The sequence below is a fragment of the Schistocerca americana genome, chromosome 6 (genome assembly GCF_021461395.2).
Source record: "Schistocerca americana isolate TAMUIC-IGC-003095 chromosome 6, iqSchAmer2.1, whole genome shotgun sequence".
Classification (NCBI taxonomy): Eukaryota; Metazoa; Arthropoda; class Insecta; order Orthoptera; family Acrididae; genus Schistocerca; species Schistocerca americana.
Window position 1 is genome coordinate 434551450 of NC_060124.1, and position 22894 is coordinate 434574343.

Below are 22894 nucleotides of genomic sequence, written 5' to 3' on the forward strand. Positions count from 1 at the left end.
AGAATTAACGTTGCAAACACTGTTCACTTCTAAACTCAGTACAATTACTGCCTGCAGTGGCAAAACAGTGGGTGCACACACAGGCCTGCTGACTGCCATCTGATCGCCAATAGCTGTGACGAATGGAAAACTAACACTATGTACATGTTATACTCTGGCGTCACTGAACTCAGTCCTTGACGTTGTTGCATTTTCTTCTTCCAGCAGTCTGATCATCTTACTGTACTGTATATGTATATCAAGTAAAATTTCGTTATTTTCTATCCTTCCTCATGTTACAAATTCAATTCCCAACAATGTATCATGTTTCCAGAATGAGATTTTCACTCTGCAGTGGAGTGTGCGCTGATATGAAACTTTCTGGCAGATTAAAACTGTGTGCCCGACCGAGACTCGAACTCGGGACCTTTGCCTTTCGCGGGCAAGTGCTCTACTGTCTGAGCTACCGAAGCACGACTCACGCCCAGTACTCACAGCTTTACTTCTGCCAGTATCTCGTCTCCTACCTTCAAACTTTACAGAAGCTCTCCTGCGAACCTTGCAGAACTAGCACTCCTGAAAGAAAGGATATAGCGGAGACATGGCTTAGCTACAGCCTGGGGGATGTTTCCAGAATGAGATTTTCACTCTGCAGCGGAGTGTGCGCTGATATGAAACTTTTTGGCAGATTAAAACTGTGTGCCCAACCGAGACTCGAACTCGGGACCTTTGCCTTTCGCGGGCAAGTGCTCTACCATCTGAGCTACCGAAGCACGACTCACGCCCGGTACTCACAGCTTTACTTCTGCCAGTATCTCATCTCCTACCTTCCAAACTTTACAGAAGTTCTCCTGCGAACCTTGCAGAACTAGCACTCCTGAAAGAAAGGAAGGTAGGAGACGAGATACTGGCAGAAGTAAAGCTGTGAGTACCGGGCGTGAGTCGTGCTTTGGTAGCTCAGATGGTAGAGCACTTGCCCGCGAAAGGCAAAGGTCCCGAGTTCGAGTCTCGGTCGGGCACACAGTTTTAATCTGCCAGAAAGTTTCATAATGTATCATGTGCTGCCTCCTCAGACAAAAGCCTTTAAAATACCTATATTGACATATATACTCTGTTAGATGCCATACAGTGCATGGCAGAGGGTACCACTATTAGTCATTTCCTCTCCTGTTCCACTCGCAAACAGAACGAGGGGAATATGACTGTCTGTATCACTCTATACACACTGTAATTTCTCTTTTCTTATCTTTGTAGTCCTTATGCAAAATATACACTGGTGGCAGTAGAGTCATTCTGTATTCAGCTTAAAATTCTGGTCCTCTACATTTTCCCATTAGTGTTCCTGAGAAAGAATGTCACCTTCCCTCCAGGCATTTCCGTTTGAGTTTCCAATGCATCTCTGTAATATTTGCCTTGTGTTCGAACCTACCAGTAACAAATCTAGCAGCCTGCCTCTAAATTGCTTTTATGTACTCCTTTAATCTGACCTGATGTGGCTCCCAAACACTTCAGAATTAATCAAGAATGGGTCACACTATGGTCCTATATGTAGTCTCCTTTAGGAATGAACCACATTTTACTAAAATTATCCCAGTAAACCCTGATGTTGAGCATTCGCCTTCTCTACTACAACCCTTACATGTTTGTTCCATTTCATATTGATTTGCAATGTTATGCCAAGACATTTAATCAATGTGGCTGTGACGAGCAGCACACTACTTTTGCTGTATTCGAATATAGCACATTTGTTTTACTAACTCATCTGCATCAACAGTCATTTTTCTACATTTAGAGTCATATGCCATTCATCACATCAACTAGAACTTTTGACTAAGTCATCTTGTATCTCTTACAGTCACTCAATGACATCTTCCCATTCATGATAGCATTATCAGCAAACAGCCACAGATTGTGGCTCACCCAGTCCACCAGATCATTTATGTATACAAGGAGATCAGAAAGATTCTGAAAAGCTTGTAAGGGTATTGTAGGGTAGCTTGTGCTGAAAAATAATTGTTAAAAAAAATTCAGTATGTTGCAATATTTCTGAGTTAATTAGCATTAAAGTTAGCCAATCAGGCTGTTGCATGCACAAATTCTAGCAGCCTGCCAGAGGCATTGTCGCCAAATGTTCTTCATTGGTTTCCTAAAACTGAACAAAGAAACAATGTAAAAACTGGGTATGTGACGGTAGTAAGGATAGAACTAGAGCTCAGAGCTGAGCAGTCTTGTGTGCTGTCATCTACACTATGCAGCATGACCTATCCCACAATAGCCCTACAAGCTTTTCAGACCACCCTGCATAGAAAGTAATAGTGCTCCTATTACACTTCCCTGTAGCACTTCTGATGATATCCTCATCTGTACTGAACATTCGCCATAGAGGACAATGTACTGGATTCTTTTACTTAAGAAGTCTTCTACATCTACATATGCATGGATACTCTGCAAATCACATTTAAGTGCCTGGCAGAGGGTTCATCGAACCACCTTCACAATTCTCTATTATTCCAACGTCGTATAGCATGTGGAAAGAACGAACACCTATACCTTTCTGTACAAGCTCTGATTTCCCTTATTTTATCATGGTGATCGTTCCTCCCTATGTAGATTGGTGTCAACAAAATATTTTCACATTCGAAGGAGAAAGTTGGTGATTGGAATTTCGTGAAAAATGTCTTTCTTTTAATGATTTACAGCCCAGATCCTGTATCATTTCTATGACACTCGCTCCCATATTTTGCAATAATGCAAAACGTGCTGCTTTTCTTTGCACTTTTTCAATGTACTCCGTCAGTCCTGTTTGGTAAGGATCCCACACCACGCAGCAGTATTCTAAAAGAGGACGGACAGGTGTAGTGTAGGCAGTCTCCTTAGTAGGTCTGTTACATTTTCTAAGTGTCCTGCCAATAAAACACAGCCCTTGGTTTGCCTTCCCCACAACGTTTTCTATGTGTTCTTTTCAATTTAAGTTGTTCATAACTGTAATACTTAGGTATTTAGTTGAATTTACAGCTTTTAGATTTTGTTGTCAGGAAGTCTTTTCTGAAGGTATTTGTATGGAGTGTAGCCATGTATGGAACTAAAACGTGGACAATAAGTAGTTTAGACAAAAAGAGAATAGAAGCTTTCAAAATGTGGTGCTACAGAAGGATGCTGAAGATTAGATGGGTAGATCACATAACTAATGAGGAGGTATTGAATAGAATTGGAGAGAAGAGAAATGTGTGGCACAACTTGACTAGAAGAAGGGATCAGTTAGTAGGACATATTCTGAGGCATCAAGGGATCACCAATTTAATATTGGAGGGCAGCACGGAGGGTAAAAATCGTAGAGGGCAACCAAGAGATGAATACACTAAAATGATTTAGAAGGATGTAGGTTGCAATAGGTACTGGGAGATGAAGAAGCTTGCACAGGATAGAGTAGCATAGAGAGCTGCATCAAACCAGTCTCTGTACTGACGACCACAACAACAACAACATATTAGACTGATTTATCATGTAACTGAAGTTTAATGAGTTCCTTTTAGCACTCATGTGGATGACCTCCCATTTTCATTATTTAGGGTCAACTGCCACTTTTTGCACCATTCAGATATTTTTTCTAAATCGTTTTGCAGTTTGTTTTGATGTTCTGATGACTTTATTAGTCAATAAATGACAGCGTCATCTGCAAACAACTGAAGACGGCTGCTCAGATTGTCTCCCAAATTGTTTATATAGATAAGGAACAGCAAAGGGCCTGTAACATTACCTTGCAGAACGCCTGAAATCACTTCTTTTTTACTCGATGACTTTCTGTCAATTACTATGAACTGTGACAGGAAATCGCAAATCCAGTCACATAACTGAGACGATATTCCATAAGCACGCAATTTCACTATGAGCCGCTCGTGTGGTACAGTGTCAAAAGCCTTCCGGAAATCCAGGAATACGGAATCAATCTGAAATCCCTTGTCAACAGCACACAGCACTTCATGTGAATAAAGAGCTAGTTGTGTTTCACAGGAACGACGTTTTCTAAACCCATGTTGACTGTGTGTCAATAGACCGTTTTCTTCAAGGTAATTCATAATGTTTGAACACAATATATGTTCTAAAATCCTGCTGCATATCGACATTAATGATGTGGGCCTGAAATTTAGTGGATTATTCCTACTACCTTTCTTGAATATTGGTGTAACCTGTGCAGCTTTCCAGTTTTTGGGTATGGATCTTTCGTCAAGTGAGCGGTTGTATATGATTGTTAAGTGTGGCGCTAATACATCAGCATACTCGGAAAGGAACCTAATTGGTATATAGTCTGGACCAGAAGCCACTCACATATTTGGGACCTATTCCATATGTTCATACCCTCATTAACAGTCTGTTAATAAGAGTCATATGCTTTATGGAAGACTAGAAATACAGAATCTGCCTGTTGCCCTTCACTCATAGTTTATGGGATATCATGTGAGAAAAGAGCAAGCCGAGCTTTGTACGAATACTTTCTAAAACTGTGGTGCTCTGTTGACAGAAGTTTTTCCATTTCAAGGAAATTTATTACACTGTCCAGTTACATTAACGTGACTATCTGTCAAAAGCCTGAATAACCATCTTTTGTCGGGAAGACTGCTGTTAGACATGCAGGAAGAGAGTCAGTGTGTTTCTGGAAGGTACTGACATATATGTGGGGCCATGCTGACTCCAGTGCTGTGGCCAACTCATATAGTAGTGCTAACTGAGCATGGATTAAAATCTGATGAAATTATTTACTGTAAACTAGAGGGCTACTCCTTAGCAAATAGTTATTGTAGACAGCAACATAAGGGTGGTGGTGTGGCAGTTTACATTAGTGAGAATCTTGAGTACAAGAAATTAAACTATCTAGACCAGTACAACAAAGACGGCTTGATTGAAGTGACAGGCATCGAAGTCCACACCAAAGAGTGTAGAGAGGTTATGAGAAAACATAAAGTTATTGGGATTTATCATCCACCAAAGGCTGATGTAGTTAGCTTCATAGACATATTTAGTAGAGTAGTGGGACATTGTGGTCCCAGTGACCTAACTATACTTGGTGATCTGAATATTGAGGCAAAATCTTCCAGTTTGTGTAATATGAGGTTAATAGATACTCTTAACTCATATAATCTCGTAAATGTAGTAAATAGTGATACCAGGGTAACAAAGTCCACATCTAGCAGAATTGATTACGTTATACTATGTAAACATATTAAAGACAGTGTTAGGTGCTGGAATATGGATTTTCACTACTCTGACCACAAATGCCAGCTTGTCGAATATGTAAACACAAGCATCCCAAAAATGACAAAAGTTACCACAAATAAAAGAATCCTATAAGAGGGTAACATCCTTGCTCTAAGAAATAAATTAGCTATAGAGGACTGGGATCTGGTTTACCAGACTGAAGGATCTGAAAACAAATGGGCCAAATTCTATGATACTATGCTAAGACACTTTGACAGATGCTGCCCTGTTAAAAAAATACAAAGAGTGTTCACCAATAACCAAAGTGCAAAAACTAACGGACTGATACTTCCAGCAAATATGATAAAACTCAGGCAAAACATCCAGGACCTGGATGTGTTACACAAGTCAACAAACCTGCAGGTTTTTAAGGCCAAGCACAATGAAGCCAAGAAAATCTTTAAGAAAGAGCTTTCAAATCTAAGAAAACAGATAGACAGCAGTGAAATAGCTCAGTCAGACAGTATAGCCAAGACCTCATGGAGAATTGTAAATCAATTTCGCAAAGCCACACCGAAGCCGGAAACTGAAATTGTAAATATAAGACATGAAGGAAACACAATTAAAGATCCTAATAAAGTCTGCAATGTTTTCAATAAATACTTTATATATGCAGCTGTTAGTCCAGTTAATAACACAATTTTGAGTAGTGAGGTAAAGCTCTGCCCCTTTGAAGAGCCACCTTTTGAATTCAAACAAGTAAGTGAAAAAGAAATAGGCAGGATAATAAATAACATAAAGAATAAGTACTCATCTGGATGCGATGGTTTGAGTAGTATCGTGATTAAAAAATGTAATAAGGAATTAGTTAAAATATTCACCCACCTGGTAAACTGCAGTATTAGAGAACATACATTTCCAAATGTATTGAAATGGAGCACAGTTAAACCAGTGCATAAAAAAGGATCCAAGGAAGAGGTTTCAAATTTCAGGCCCATATCATTAATACCTGTCTTCAGCAAAGTATTTGAAGTTGTGCTGCTGACACAACTTAGTGACTATTTCTTGAAAAATAAGTTCCTAACAGACACACAATATGGATTCCGAAAGGATCATAGTACTATCACAGCAATTACATAATTTCTTCACAAAACATATGGTGCCCATGATCAAGGAATGCAAACAGCTGGCATATTTCTAGACCTCACTAAAGCCTTTGACTCGGTAAACCATGAGTTACTTTTAAATAAACTTGAATCATACAATGTAAATGCTGCAACCATGCAATTGCTGGCTACATATTTATTTAACTGCAAGCAGTGTACAAAGCTGACTTACAAAATCAATAATCAGATCATTACTTTCCAGTCCAAATATGAGACAGTCACGCAAGGTGTACCCAGGGCTCAATTTTGGGCCCTTTCCTTTTCCTAGTGTACATAAATGACATAGAGCAACTTTTCAACTCCCAATTTGTAACCTATGCAGACGATACCTCACTGTTATTTCTTGGTAAACAAAATGATGAGTTAACGTTGGTAGCAACTGAGGGCCTACGTCAAATAACTACTTATTTCCAAGATCAAGGTTTGAAAGTTAATATCAGTAAATCTCAGTTATTTCCATTTAAACTTACAAACTCACACCAAACCTCTATCAGTGACATAGGTGGAATTGAAGTAGTGGACACAGAAGGCTGCAGATTTCTAGGTATTCACCTAGATGAAAATCTAAGATGGGTAAACCATATCAAATTTTTATGCAATAAAATCAGCAGTTCATTACATCTAATCAGCCAGTTATCAAAAGTAGTCCCACATCAGACATTAAAAACAATTTATTATGGAACCATTTTTGCACAGATTAATTACGGGATAGAGATATGGGGTTGTGCTGCCGACATACATATGAACAGAATATTAACCCTACAGAAAAGAGCAATCAGAATTATCCATGGATTAGGGTATAGAGATTCATGCAAGGAAATCTTTGTTCATCATAAATACCTCACAGTCTACTCACTGTATCTTTACAAATTAATTATATTTTTTGTGACACATCAAAACAAAGCAACAAAGTGCTCTGATATGCATGCCTATAATACAAGAAATAAAGACTGCTACTACAGACAAAGAACAAAATTAAAAACAACAGACCATAGTCCATGCATTAGTGGTCAAATATGGTACAACAGATTACCGAGCTCTATAAGGTGCCACAAAGGGAACTTATTCAAAGTGAAACTGAAATATTTCTTGATTGACAAGTGTCAAAAGCACTGGCAGGTCGATAGAAACACAAACAGACACATACATACACACAAAATTCAAGCTTTCGCAACAAACTGTTGCCTCATCAGGAAAGAGGGAAGGAGAGGGAAAGACGAAAGGAAGTGGGTTTTAAGGGAGAGGGTAAGGAGTCATTCCAATCCCAGGAGCGGAAAGACTTACCTTAGGGGGAAAAAAGGACGGGTATACACTCGCACACACACACATATCCATCCACACATATACAGACACAAGCAGACTTATTTAAAGACAAAGAGTTTGGGCAGAGATGTCAGTCGAGGCGGAAGTGCAGAGGCAAAGATGTTGTTGAATGACAGGTGAGGTATGAGTGGCAGCAACTTGAAATTAGTGGAGATTGAGGCCTGGTGGGTAACGGGAAGAGAGGATATATTGAAGAGCAAGTTCCCATCTCTGGAGTTCGGATAGGTTGGTGTTAGTGGGAAGTATCCAGATAACCCGGACAGTGTAACACTGTGCCAAGATGTGCTGGCCATGCACCAAGGCATGTTTAGCCACAGGGTAATCCTCATTACCAACAAACACTGTCTGCCTGTGTCCATTCATGCGAACGGACAGTTTGTTGCTGGTCATTCCCACATAGAATGCGTCACAGTGTAGGCAGGTCAGTTGGTAAATCACGTGGGTGCTTTCACACATGGCTCTGCCTTTGATCGTGTACACCTTCCGGGTTACAGGACTAGAGTAGGTGGTGGTGGGAGGGTGCATGGGACAGGTTTTATACCGGGGGCAGTTACAAGGGTAGGAGCCAGAGGGTAGGGAAGATGGTTTGGGGATTTCATAGAGATGCACTAACAGGTTACGAAGGTTAGGTGGATGGCGGAAAGACACTCTTGGTGGAGTGGGGAGGATTTCATGAAGGATGGGTCTCATTTCAGGGCATGATTTGAGGAAGTTGTATCCCTGCTGGAGAGCCACATTCAGAGTCTGGTCCAGTCCTGGAAAGTATCCTGTCACAAGTGGGGCACTTTTGTGGTTCTTCTGTGGGAGGTTCTGGGTTTGAGGGAATGAGGAAGTGGCTCTGGTTATTTGCTTCTGTACCAGGTCGGGAGGGTAGTTGCGGGATGCGAAAGCTGTTGTCAGGTTGTTGGTGTAATGGTTCAGGGATTCCAGACTGGAGCAGATTCATTTGCCACGAAGACCTAGGCTGTAGGGAAGGGACCGTTTGATGTGGAATGGGTGGCAGCTGTCATAATTGAGGTACTGTTGCTTGTTGGTGGGTTTGATGTGGACGGGCGTGTGAAGCTGGCCATTGGACAGATGGAGGTCAACGTCAAGGAAAGTGGCGTGGGATTTGGAGTAGGACCACGTGAATCTGATGGAACCAAAGGAGTTGAGGTTGGAGAGGAAATTCTGGAGTTCTTCTTCACTGTGAGTCCAGATCATGAAGATGTCATCAATAAATCTGTACCAAACTTTGGGTTGGCAGACCTGGGTAACCAAGAAGGCTTCCTCTAAGCGACCCATGAATAGGTTGGCGTACGAGGGGGCCATCCTGGTACCCATGGCTGTTCCCTTTAATTGTTGGTATGTCTGGCCTTCAAAAGTGAAGAAGTTGTGTGTCAGGATGAAGCTGGCTAAGGTAATGAGCAAAGAGGTTTTAGGTAGGGTGGCAGGTGATCGGCATGAGAGGAAGTGCTCCATCGCAGCGAGGCCCTGTACGTGTGGAATATTTGTGTATAAGGAAGTGGCATCAATGGTTACAAGGATGGTTTCCGGGGGTAACAGATTGGGTAAGGATTCCAGGCGTTCGAGAAAGTGGTTGGTGTCTTTGATGAAGGATGGGAGACTGCATGTAATGGGTTGAAGGTGTTGATCTACGTAGGCAGAGATACGTTCTGTGGGGGCTTGGTAACCAGCTACAATGGGGTGGCCGGGATGATTGGGTTTGTGGATTTTAGGAAGAAGGTAGAAGGTAGGGGTGCGGGGTGTCGGTGGGGTCAGGAGGTTGATGGAGTCAGGTGAAAGGTTTTGCAGGGGACCTAAGGTTCTGAGGATTCCTTGAAGCTCCGCCCGGACATCAGGAATGGGATTACCTTGGTAAACTTTGTATGTGGTGTTGTCTGAAAACTGACGCAGTCCCTCGGCCACATACTCCCGATGATCAAGTACCGCGGTCATGGAACCCTTGTCCGCCGGAAGAATGATGGTGGATCGGTCAGCTGTCATTCAACAACATCTTTGCCTCTGCACTTCCGCCTTAACTGACATCTCTGCCCAAACTCTTTGTCTTTAAATATGTCTGCTTGTGTCTGTGTATGTGTGGATGGATATGTGTGTGTGTGCGAGTGTATACCCGTCCTTTTTTCCCCCTAAGGTAAGTCTTTCCGCTCCCGGGATTGGAATGACTCCTTACCCTCTCCCTTAAAACCCACATCCTTTAGTCTTTCCCTCTCCTTCCCTCTTTCCTGATGAGGCAACAGTTTGTTGCGAAAGCTTGAATTTTTTGTGTATGTATGTGTCTGTTTGTGTTTCTATCGACCTGCCAGCGCTTTCGTATGGTAAGTCACATCATCTTTGCTTTTAAATATATTTTTTCCTGCGTGGAATGTTTCCCTCTATTATACACTCCTGGAAATTGAAATAAGAACACCGTGAATTCATTGTCGCAGGAAGGGGAAACTTTATTGACACATTCCTGGGGTCAGATACATCACATGATCACACTGACAGAACCACAGGCACATAGACACAGGCAACAGAGCATGCACAATGTCGGCACTAGTACAGTGTATATCCACCTTTCGCAGCAATGCAGGCTGCTATTCTCCCATGGAGACGATCGTAGAGATGCTGGATGCAGTCCTGTGGAACGGCTTGCCATGCCATTTCCACCTGGCGCCTCAGTTGGACCAGCGTTCGTGCTGGACGTGCAGACCGCGTGAGACGACGCTTCATCCAGTCCCAAACATGCTCAATGGGGGACAGATCCGGAGATCTTGCTGGTCAGGGTAGTTGACTTACACCTTCTAGAGCACGTTGGGTGGCACGGGATACATGCGGACGTGCATTGTCCTGTTGGAACAGCAAGTTCTCTTGCCGGTCTAGGAGTGGTAGAATGATGGGTTCGATGACGGTTTGGATGTACCGTGCACTATTCAGTGTCCCCTCGACGATCACCAGTGGTGTACGGCCAGTGTAGGAGATCGCTCCCCACACCATGATGCCGGGTGTTGGCCCTGTGTGCCTCGGTCGTATGCAGTCCTGATTGTGGCGCTCACCTGCACGGCGCCAAACACGCATACGACCATCTTTGGCACCAAGGCAGAAGCGACTCTCATCGCTGAAGACGACACGTCTCCATTCGTCCCTCCATTCACACCTGTCGCGACACCACTGGAGGCGGGCTGCATGATGTTGGGGCGTGAGCGGAAGACGGCCTACGGTGTGCGGGACCGTAGCCCAGCTTCATGGAGACGGTTGCGAATGGTCCTCGCTGATACCCCAGGAGCAACAGTGTCCCTAATTTGCTGGGAAGTGGCGGTGCGGTCCCCTACGGCACTGCGTAGGATCCTACGGTCTTGGCGTGCATCCGTGCGTCGCTGCGGTCCGGTCCCTGGTCGACGGGCACGTGCACCTTCCGCCGACCACTGGCGACAACATCGATGTACTGTGGAGACCTTACGCCCCACGTGTTGAGCAATTCGGCGGTACGTCCACCCAGCCTCCCGCATGCCAACTATACGCCCTCGCTCAAAGTCCGTCAACTGCACATACGGTTCACGTCCACGCTGTCGCGGCATGCTACCAGTGTTAAAGACTGCGATGGAGCTCCGTATGCCACGGCAAACTGGCTGACACTGACGGCGGCGGTGCACAAATGCTGCGCAGCTAGCGCCATTCGACAGCCAACACCGCGGTTCCTGGTGTGTCTGCTGTGCTGTGCGTGTGATCATTGCTTGTACAGCCCTCTCGCAGTGTCCGGAGCAAGTATGGTGGGTCTGACACACCGGTGTGAATGTGTTCTTTTTTCCATTTCCAGGAGTGTATATATAGATATATATATAGTTGTGTAAAATCTGAATATTTGTAATAGGTATGATGTAACACCCAATATTGTGCCTTATTAGGTACAATGGTACATTTGTATCATGTATATGTAATCACATATGTATATATGACTGTACTTAACTTGTAAAAAAATGCTATGACGTTTGCAAAAGACACCAGTTGGTGTCTCCATGCAAAAAAAAAAAAATACAATAAATAAATAAATAAATAAGCTCAGGATCCATGGTGCAAACAGCCTAATTGAGGTGGTCCCACAGATTCTAAATTGGGTTTAAATCTAGGGAGTTTGGTGACTAGGGGAGTATGATAAGATCATCACAGTGCTCTTTGAACCATGCACTGTACTACAAGCTGTATGGAAAGTGCATTGTCTTGCTGATGGATGCCAAAATGCAGAGGAAAAACAAACTGTGTATAAGGGTGGACTTGCGTTGATCCATTTTGATTTCCAGAATGACGTGATTACCCATGGAATGCCATGAAAATATGCCCCGGACCATAATACATGCAGACTGGTTGCTTTTAGGTGTTTCATGCTGTACATGCCAATGGCCATATATCCAATGGAGCCTAACATGTAATTCATCTGAAAAGGCCACCTGTCACTACCTAGTGGATGTCAAGTTGTGGTATTGGTGTGCAAATTCCAGTCTTCATCATTGATGAACAGCAGTTGGCATGGGTGCATGAATCAGGTGCTAGCTGTGGAGACCCATATGTAGCCAGATTGGCTGAATGGTCTTTCAGGAAAGATTATTGGTAACCCCTTCATTCATCCCGGTGGTCAGTTGCTCAAGAGTTGCACATCTGTTCACTTGCACATATCTCCTCAGGCATCATTTACCGTATCATCTATGGTCTGTCATGCGCCACAGTTACCTTGCACTGATTTTGGATGGTTCTTCTTTTCATTCATGGTATACTTTAACCATAGCACATGCAAACAATTTACAGACTTATTCATTTCCACCTTTGGCACTAAAGAAAATGATTGTGCTGTTTTGGAAATCAGGTAAATCACTCTGTTTCCGTAATATGACAATGAAACACTGTTTTCCATATCCGCCCCCCCTCCCCCCCAACACACTTTATATACCTTCCAATGGCAGTGCTGCCACATGTTGTCTGTGAGTGATTATTGCATGTTGATGCTGATCATAGTTGCCTGTCACATTAATGTGACTGAACTGTGTGTATTCAACCTGAGAATATGTTCAAGAATTCTGCAGCAAACAGTGTCAAGGATATTGGCCTGATATTGATCTGAAGTTAAGTGTTTCATTACAGTCAACTGTCCATAAATTCAGTCAGATATATTTTTAATTTTACCTAGTGCTTGATAATTATTTTAATGGAATAATCTGTCATTACTGTTAACTGTTCCACATATTTCACTATGTCTTATCAGGTGGAGACATTCGATGTGATTGTGGACAAGTCCTCTGCTGGAGAGTGGAAGTGTGTTGTGGAGCAGCAAGAGCTAGGGTTTCGCTGGACAACCAACTGGCTAAGAATTACAGGTAAAAATGTCCATTAATTACTCGACTTCCAAGTATGGGGGAAAGCATCCCATCACAGTTCAGAAAAATTCATGAAAGTCTTCTGAATAGTGTAACTTCTATGGGAATCGCCACTAATCTGTCACCTCAATTTTATGGGTGCCTAGATGTAGATCTTAAATAATTTTGATATAGGATTCCAGTTACACAATGGGAAAGAAAAGGAAAAGAAGGTAATGAAATGGATGACCATCAAATGAAGTAGAAGGTGGGATAAAGTGGCTACACTAAGCGAAATTTAGTTTTAAACAACCAATGGTTACTAAATAGACACTTTTTGCTTACACAATTTGAACCTACATATACAGGGTGAGGCAGCTAAGTCATAACACTCCTTGTATCTCCCCAACAAAGATGCCGTTTGGACAGTGAATTGCAGGGACAGGGGCTACTTGAATACATCACATTTCAAGTGTGTGCTATTTTTTTATTACAAAGATATGTGGCCATCTTTGGTTTTTTTTAAATGGAATCCTATGTTAAATTTTAGTATAAAATGATGGGATTATAAAGACAGTTTCAGATATGCATATGTCATAATATTTAGGTAAATAGTTTTTGAGGAACAGATATGCTCTTGTATCGCGTTTGTCCTTCGAAGCGGCGTTGTCCAATGTGACCTTTCCTGTTGTATAGATTTCATGGTAAATGTTGCAAGTCTGTCCTTACACAAACATGCCCATTTACCCAACAATCGTAATACATACTGCGATATTTTGTGCAAAAATTAACTGAAGATGTCGCACAGGTTTTATTCAGTTATTTGACAACTGTGATACCACAGTAGTAGAGAACATACAGTATTGAAATACTAAAATATGTTAATACATTTTAAGTAACAGAAATACAAATGTAATTGAGGAGGTCCTTATTGGTCACAATTGTTTTGTATGTATTTGTTTTTTATTTGATAATGTTTACTAATGATCACAATACGAAGAAATACACACAAAGATGCAAAATACATACTGTACATGATACAAAACTTTACTGAACCATATGCTCAAAATGCTTCCCCTCTTCTCCAATGCACATTTGTAGTCACCATTCAAATGATTTGTGAATGGCTGCGAGGGTGTCACATGAGATATCAGCGCACACTTCGATGATACGTTGCTTCATATCATCTGGCGTAGTTGGTATTTGAGCATACACTTTATGTTTGATTGCCCCTCACAGAAAAAAAATCAAGAGGGGTCAAATCAGGAAACTGGACTGGCCAGTTCACTTCAGCACATCGTCCTATCCAACAATCTGGGAACTTTTCTTTTAACAGCCCCGTAGCCACATTGGAAGAGTGAGTGGGACAGCCATCATGTTGGAACCACATGCACTGACGCTTAGTTGGTGGTACCTCTTCCAGCAAAATGGGCAGAATGTTTCACAGGAACTGTGCGTAGTTATTGCCATTTAGTATACCCAGAATGACGTACGGCCCCACAATGACATTTCCGATGATGCCACACCACACGTTAACACTCCACAGTTGTTGATGCTGTACCTGTTAAAGCCAGTGGGGGTTCTCTATTGACGAGTAATGCATATTATGCAAATTCACATTACCATGGTTGGTGAAAGTCACTTCATCAGTAAAAAGCACCCATTGAAAAAATGTTATATCATCTTATAGGCACTGCAGAGCAAACCGGCAAAGTTACTGGCACCATTCGAAATCCACACCAGAGAGTGCTTCATATAATGAGAGGTGAAATGAGTGAAATCTATACCGGTGCAATATGCGTAGAACACTTCTCTGACTTATACCACATTCTGAGGTGATACGTTGCGACGAAATAGTAGGGTCGTTAGGCGCCAACGATAGAATGCCCTCTTCAAGTACCTTGCCAGTTGCAGTTTTCTGCCTTGTCCTCTGTATGGCATTCCATGAGTCTGATTCAAGTAGTTTCTTGCAAATACATGCAAGAACCTGCTGTGTAGGACACTCACAATCAGGATACTACTCTCCATATTGCTTCATTGCTCTAACAACATTTCTTTTGGTTTCACCATACACTAGAAGCATATCTAACTTTTCTACATGGGCATACATGTCTGCTCCAAGAAACAGTGACAGAAATGCGATGTCTCATTACCCCAGCAGCACATTTATACTCTTGTCTCCAGCTGCCTCGTGCATCACCTTGCGGTGTTATCAAGAAGCAGGAAGGCAATGCCTTCCCTGTTAAGTTCCTCAGTGGTCAACAGGAGAGGTCACATTGGACAACACCACATCGAAGGACTAACACAATGCAAGAACATATTTGGGTCTCAAAAACTACTCGCCTAAATATTATGATACACATATATTTGAAACTCCCTTTTTAAGCCCATCAGGTTACGCTAAAATTTAACGTAGGGTTCCATTTTAAAAAACCAAAGATGGCCTCATATCTCTGTAATAAAAAATAGCACAAACATGAAATGTGATGTATTCAAGTAGTCCCTGTCCCTGCAATTCACTGTGTAAACCACATCTTTGTATCTATTATGGTTGGGGAGATGCAAGTGGTGTTAAGACTTAACTGCCTCACCTGTATAATTTGCCTGGCCACTTTACCCATATGGTTATTAATATAAAAATAAATGATTGCTGTGTTATTTAACTTATTCTTAATGAAATACTATGAAAATGAAGAACTCAACTGAAATATTTTAGTGATAAATACTCATCCTGAAAATTATTAATTGTTCTTAATGACATAATAATAGAAGTAATAAATTCAAGCAGGATTAGGATTTCAGTGAAATTCAAAATTACAAAACTTTCTCTTCTTATCAAATTTCTTAATAATCATTCAAAAACAAATGGTTCTGCTTAATTGATTCCACTTGGCAAGCATTCCTCATTATTTATCAGGTGAGTTCTTAACTCACTGCTTTGGTACATCACCCAGAACTCTGTCTTTTGCAGCAAATGTTCCCTTACATTTTACCCATAAATACGCCCTTAAAACCAATCTCTAAAACTACATCTGATCTACCACACACAGGACACTGATCAGCAGTTCCACATATTTCCTTTACTTCAAATTTGATTAAAGATTGACTACTTCTTGCAGTGCAATGCTTCCTTGTACACTCCTGGAAATGGAAAAAAGAACACATTGACACCGGTGTGTCAGACCCACCATACTTGCTCCGGACACTGCGAGAGGGCTGTACAAGCAATGATCACACGCACGGCACAGCGGACACACCAGGAACCGCGGTGTTGGCCGTCGAATGGCGCTAGCTGCGCAGCATTTGTGCACCGCCACCGTCCGTGTTAGCCAGTTTGCCGTGGCATACGGAGCTCCATCGCAGTCTTTAACACTGGTAGCATGCCGCGACAGCGTGGACATGAACCGTATGTGCAGTTGACGGACTTTGAGCGAGGGCATATAGTGGGCATGCGGGAGGCCGGGTGGACGTACCGCCGAATTGCTCAACACGTGGGGCGTGAGGTCTCCACAGTACATCGATGTTGTCGCCAGTGGTCGGCGGAAGGTGCACGTGCCCGTCGACCTGGGACCGGACCACAGCGACGCACGGATGCACGCCAAGACCGTAGGATCCTACGCAGTGCCATAGGGGACCGCACCGCCACTTCCCAGCAAATTAGGGACACTGTTGCTCCTGGGGTATCGGCGAGGACCATTCGCAACCGTCTCCATGAAGCTGGGCTACGGTCCCGCACACCGTTAGGCCGTCTTCCGCTCACGCCCCAACATCGTGCAGCCCGCCTCCAGTGGTGTCGCGACGGGCGTGAATGGAGGGACGAATGGAGACGTGTCGTCTTCAGCGATGAGAGTCGCTTCTGCCTTGGTGCCAATGATGGTCGTATGCGTGTTTGGCGCCGTGCAGGTGAGCGCCACAATCAGGACTGCATACAACCGAGGCACACAGGGCCAACACCAGGCATCATGGTGTGGGGAGCGATCTCCTACACTGGCCGTACACCACTGGTGATCGTCGAGGGGACACTGAATAGTGCACGGTACATCCAAACCGTCATCGAACCCATCGTTCTACCATTCTTAGACCGGCAAGGGAACTTGCTGTTCCAACAGGACAATGCACGTCTGCATGTATCCCGTGCCACCCAACGTGCTCTAGAAGGTGTAAGTCAACTACCCTGGCCAGCAAGATCTCCAGATCTGTCCCCCATTGAGCATGTTTGGGACTGGATGAAGCATCGTCTCACGCGGTCTGCACGTCCAGCACGAACGCTGGTCCAACTGAGGTGCCAGGTGGAAATGGCATGGCAAGCCGTTCCACAGGACTACATCCAGCATCTCTACGATCGTCTCCATGGGAGAATAGCAGCCTGCTTTGCTGCGAAAGGTGGATATACACTGTACTAGTGCCGACATTGTGCATGCTCTGTTGCCTGTGTCTATGTGCCTGTGGTTCTGTCAGTGTGATCATGTGATGTATCTGACCCCAGGAATGTGTCAATAAAGTTTCCCCTTCCTGGGACAATGAATTCACGGTGTTCTTATTTCAATTTCCAGGAGTGTACTTTCACTCACCCAAAACAATATCTCTGCACCCTGTGGGACTTTATCACTTGAATTGTATCTTAATGATCTCATGCACAGTTTAGCTGATTTTGCCATCATGACAGGAGCATCTCACACCAGTGTATCATTGGGAGCAGTCTCCTGTGGCTGAAACAATGCTGCCCTGTGTTTCACTTTTCACTGTGAAATAATATTTTTCACATTATGTTTTCTCCAACCCTCAGTACATATTACATTGCAAGTATCATCAACTTTATGAATCTCTTGTGACTGCGTGCTTCCGTCTCCTCAACTTACATATGATATCCCAACACTCTGGTGGCAACTACCAGGCACTGAGCCCCACAGTTGCATTTTCGGTGCAGGGCAGCACATCAGGGCAGGGCACACCATTCATTGTCCAACAACAGGACCACATGAGCAGCTTCCATCAGATCCATAGTGACAACCTGACACACTCTCTGCTGGTATTTGATCTGATTCTCCTATCATCCAGCCATGAGTCACTAGCTGTGATGCTGCCTACATAACTGGTCTCTGCAAATGTATATTACTCTACTTGTTATTGGACTTTCTTGCAGACTTAGGATTTGTATGTTTATTGTAACATTGTGTTCAGTGTCAACAAAAAACTGTCTGTTAGGCATTTATGTATCCTTGTGTGTTACTACACAAGCAATGATGAATTTGGCCACACACTACACATGGATCATATTTTGATATGCACAAACAGCACTACAATAGGCTTGAACTGTGCTATAATATACTTAAACTGTGCTGTGATTCATCTTGTACTGCAACAACAACAAAAGGTTAACCAGCATTACTCTGCTTTCTAGTTAACTGAAGAAAAAAATTTATTAAAGCCTTTCTTTCTTTCTTGGATTAAGCCACAGACTTATTGCCTGTTATGTAAATTTACTCCCCTCACTGAGCCCACCAATCTGTCTTTCCCAACCTAATATTACTGTCAAGATGCTCATATCATTGCTGTGAGGGTAGAGTATTACCATTGACAGAAGCAATCTAATCAGTTATACCACGTTTGGGATGTGGGACGCCAAGGACTAAGCCACAAGTATCAGTTGGTGTCAGCTTTGCATAAAGAAGTCTTTGCTGGTTCACTGGTTAGGGTCACCATTGTTTCGTCAGTCCCTGAAAAAAAGGTCTGTCAGCAAGCCATCCAATTTCATGATCCTACTTTGGAGAAGGTCTTAAAGATTGGACATTCCTTTGACTTTTTCCAGGCAGCAGGCCAGCAACTAGAAAGTTCGGCTGATGTAGTGGCAGTTCAAGGAGAGTATGTAAATCAACAAATTTCCTCGTTCAGTGAGAGCCTAACAACTAGAAAATGCATTTATTCACAGCAAGCCACAAACTGTTTTCTCTAAAACTCACTCACAGCAGGTTCTAGGACAAGCTAACAGGTGATGACCACTTCTCTCTTGGACAGTGTGTCTTTCATAGGACACCAAGATAAATTGTCCTCACAGATGGGACACCTGCAATAAATGTTAACAAGAAGCTGACATTGCAATTGTTCATCATGCCAGCACTCAACACACAAACTGCTGAAATGGCTTGGCAATTGGCATTAACATCATCCAGACTGCTGATAGTTCTGAATTAGTATGAACAAAGAAATTGTTTGATCTAGTGCTGAGTCTGTGGAGGTACATTCAGAGATACATCCCCTTTAACTTTTTGTATCTTCATGGACCTAAGAAAGCTACAGATTATATATATTAAAAGCAGAAAAGTCATACATCAATGAGATTATTAGCAAAAGCAGATAATGATATTAGATTTTGTCTACATCTGGAGCATCTGTAAATGGTATGCTGATATTCCTTTTAAGTGACAGAATCTTGGGTACTTAGAGGGTTGCTTCTAGTTTCAGACATGTTTCAGCAGTTTGGAGGAATTATGAGACACTAGTTTTCACATTTTACTAGTGCTAAGAGTAATGATATGACCAAAGACAACACTGATAGGAAAATGTATTAAGGTCTTCTAAAGAAAATCACCATTATTGGCTTTATTTTGGATCTGGGTGTAATGTGTAATGTTCTATAGGAGTTATGTGACTTTAGCTTAGAACTGTGGGCTTGTGATGGTGATGTCACTCTTGATGTAAAAAAAGTATCGAATCATAACTCAGACTGTTCAAAGAGAGAAAGATAAATAGAGCTCCATATTATAGTGGTGCTCTCAATGAAAGGAACCATTTCACTTACAGGGGATTACTCTTCAGAAAGGAAATGAAAAGAGGTGTACTGCTAGGTGTAGTTCCATTTACCCATCATTTTATGAAAGATTGTGCAAGCAAGAGGAAGACAGACTTTTTAGTGATGAAGTTGATATTTCTTCATGCACTAAAGTCCTGGATCCTTCTTAGTCACTTTAAAAATTTTGGTAAGGAAGAAATAAAAAAATTCCGATTTCCTGAAAGAAAAGTAATCAGAGGTTTTTGAGAGTTCCTAGAAGAAGAAAAATGTGAAGCTTCTCTACTGTCTCTGTTAAACACAATTAACTGCAAACCAATATCCACCAGTGAATGTGAGAGGGGAGATCACAAATTAATCTTGTTTTAACCCCATTAAGTGTGACAATGCACCTGAAGATTGTTGTAAACTCAATGTTCTTCAGACTAGTAGGACTCCCTTTACATCTGTTCAACTCAATTTTTCATGTGAAGACTTTATTCACAAATGGAAGATTATTCATTACAGGTAGCAAAAGTAATGAACAGAAGCAGGAGAAATATGATAGGGATATTCTGTTGCTGATTTGTAACCTACTTTAAACAACCCTGTTCATCTGCAAAATACAATTTTTTACCTTAATTCTAGGTATTATATATAAATCTAAATTATTTGAGCACTTTAAAGTACGTATGTTATAATTTCTTATAGCAATAATTTATAAACATTGGACCTGTCAACAGGTCACTCAGGTTAACAGTTGACTTTTTTCCAGAAAATCAGGACTGGACTGACAAATAAAATTTTAAGTGGATGTAGGGACAGCTGCCTCTCTGATCAGTGCACAAACCTACCTACTGTTAGGTGCACTCCAACTAAATAATGCTTACTTAGTTGAAACAAACAAAGTATTCCCATCAAAAGAATTTATAGTAGAAGCCTCATAAAAAGATGTCAGTCATCAAATAATGCTCCTAGTGGTAAACAGGACAGCAGTAGCACAAAATCTTTTCAGCCTAGATATCTTCCATTTATTCAGACTTGTCATGAACAATTTACTTAAACTTGTTTCAGAAGAAGTCCGTTTTCAACATTTAGATAAGGTCTTTGTTGAATTTCCTGTGATATTTTCCCCCCATTCTGAGGAAAGCACATAATTTTGAAGCACCTATTACCCTAAAGCCATCAGTAACTCATTGTTTTTCTGTACTAGACTCATATCCAGGGCTCTGCAAGAGCAAGTAAAATAGGAATAAAACACACTCTCAGCTTTATAAAAAGTTGAGCTGATCACACACAGTCATTGGTAATATAAAAATCTCTTTGTGTATGACTTGTGTTTACTGATGGGGACAGTAAAATTGTTGACTGCTTGGTGTGAGAAAAATAATTTAATAATTTTGAAAATCAGGTAGACCCACAATTCAGGGATGACTCGTGATGGAATTGTTAATCATGGTGAACAAAAGGGATTTTCATTAGCAAGAAAAGTATGACCCGGTTATTTCCTAGTGCCATATTTCATGATTATCATTAGTTTTATGATCGAGGGGAAAAACTGTTTCACTTTAGATCAGTATGCAGGAGGCAGAGGGCTTCTCTGATGAGCTGACCTGGAGAAAACTAGTATTCCTTTTATGTTTTGACCATGAAATCAGAAAATTAAAGACCACAAGTTCTTGGAAAGGGTAATAATTACACTCGCTTAATTTTTATGTACTTCACAAGCTGCCATTTTGGCACAGTCCAAGCCGACCAGGGATTAATCCATTTTCACTTACCTCCTTTTGCAACTTCAAAGAACCATAAACTCTTTCACTTTCTCTACAGTGACAATGATAATTGTGTACACTAATTTCTTCACTTAAACAGTTGTTATTAAATAATGAATGGACATATTTTCATCTTCCCTAACTTTGTTCAGTGCTAAAAATGTAAAGATATCAGTATGTTGTGAAACAAGATCAACCTTAATATACCTACTGTATTTCTATGGAGATCATAATACTCCATCTGGCACTGAAATTATTTATTGTAACTCTTCTTTGCCTCCTTGGGAAAAATCGGCACAGTTCACACTCACACGGCTCAGCCCAATCATCAATCATTCCCTTCACAAAATGTTTTTACATACTGTCTTTTACTTGTGCCCAGGGGCAGTGGTGGGGGGGGGGGGCTTTGTGAGCTACAGCCCCCCCCCCTCAATGGAGTATCATATTACACTGGATTAAATGACTTCAGAAATCATTGAATATATAACTCCAACAGATTCAATAATTTTTTTATATGATTATGTAGCAATAGAGGTTGCTATGTGTCTGAAACACATATTAACAAAAGAATAAGCAGATAGCTTATTATCTAAACCAATAAATATCATTTAACTTAAAATGGGCGTCTTATTATTTATTAATACACATTTTTTACTGTGAATTCCAAAACAGTTACCAAAAACTACTTTAAGCAACACCAGATTTTACCAAGTTGTCAGTGGAGGACCCTAACTGTGCTTTTGTTAAGCAATATTCCATTAAAATCTTAGTATTCATTATTGTCCATGTTGCTTTAAGGTTTGATGACCTTGTATGTGCTTTTACATTAAGTTTTTACATTAATATGAAATGGTCTTTCGTTCTGTTCTTTCAACTGTATAACATACACAATATTGTCTTTACATACAAGAAATTATTCTAACTTATCTAATTACATCATACAACTTACCTTTTATCACCTTAGCTTCATACAAAGTGATTTTTCTCTTTTTAAATATTTTAAACATTCATAATTCAGTAATACAATAAAAAAAATGTTTTTCAGTTACAAAACAGTTACAATTCCTCATACCTGAAATGGAAACAAGAAAAAAGTACATTCATACATAGTTATATGTTCTCTTTGGGTGACTTATTGGACGTTAAAGTTGTCGGATGAATCAGTAATTGTACTGCCCTTCGATCCATCTGTGAAAAGGCCTTCAAAGTATAGTTTATTGGTACCAGTCACTCCCCATGGTTCCCCATGCTTTTGAGCAATGTCATCCTCTTTCTCAAATGAGAGTTCACATGAAACAAATGTTTTTACAGAAATTAGATAAGATCCTATATTACATACATAAATATATATACATAAAAATACTACAT

At 41.4% G+C, this 22894-nt stretch overlaps 1 protein-coding gene across 1 annotated transcript in view; it reads left to right on the plus strand.

Annotated features, from left to right (window-relative positions):
- LOC124620192 overlaps positions 1 to 22894 on the plus strand; it is a 429599-nt gene that overhangs the window by 338769 nt on the left and 67936 nt on the right. Inside the window, exon 21 of the mRNA XM_047146861.1 lies at positions 12898 to 13009. Within this exon, the coding sequence (XP_047002817.1) occupies positions 12898 to 13009 (112 nt within the window). The remainder of the gene's footprint in view (positions 1 to 12897; positions 13010 to 22894) is intronic.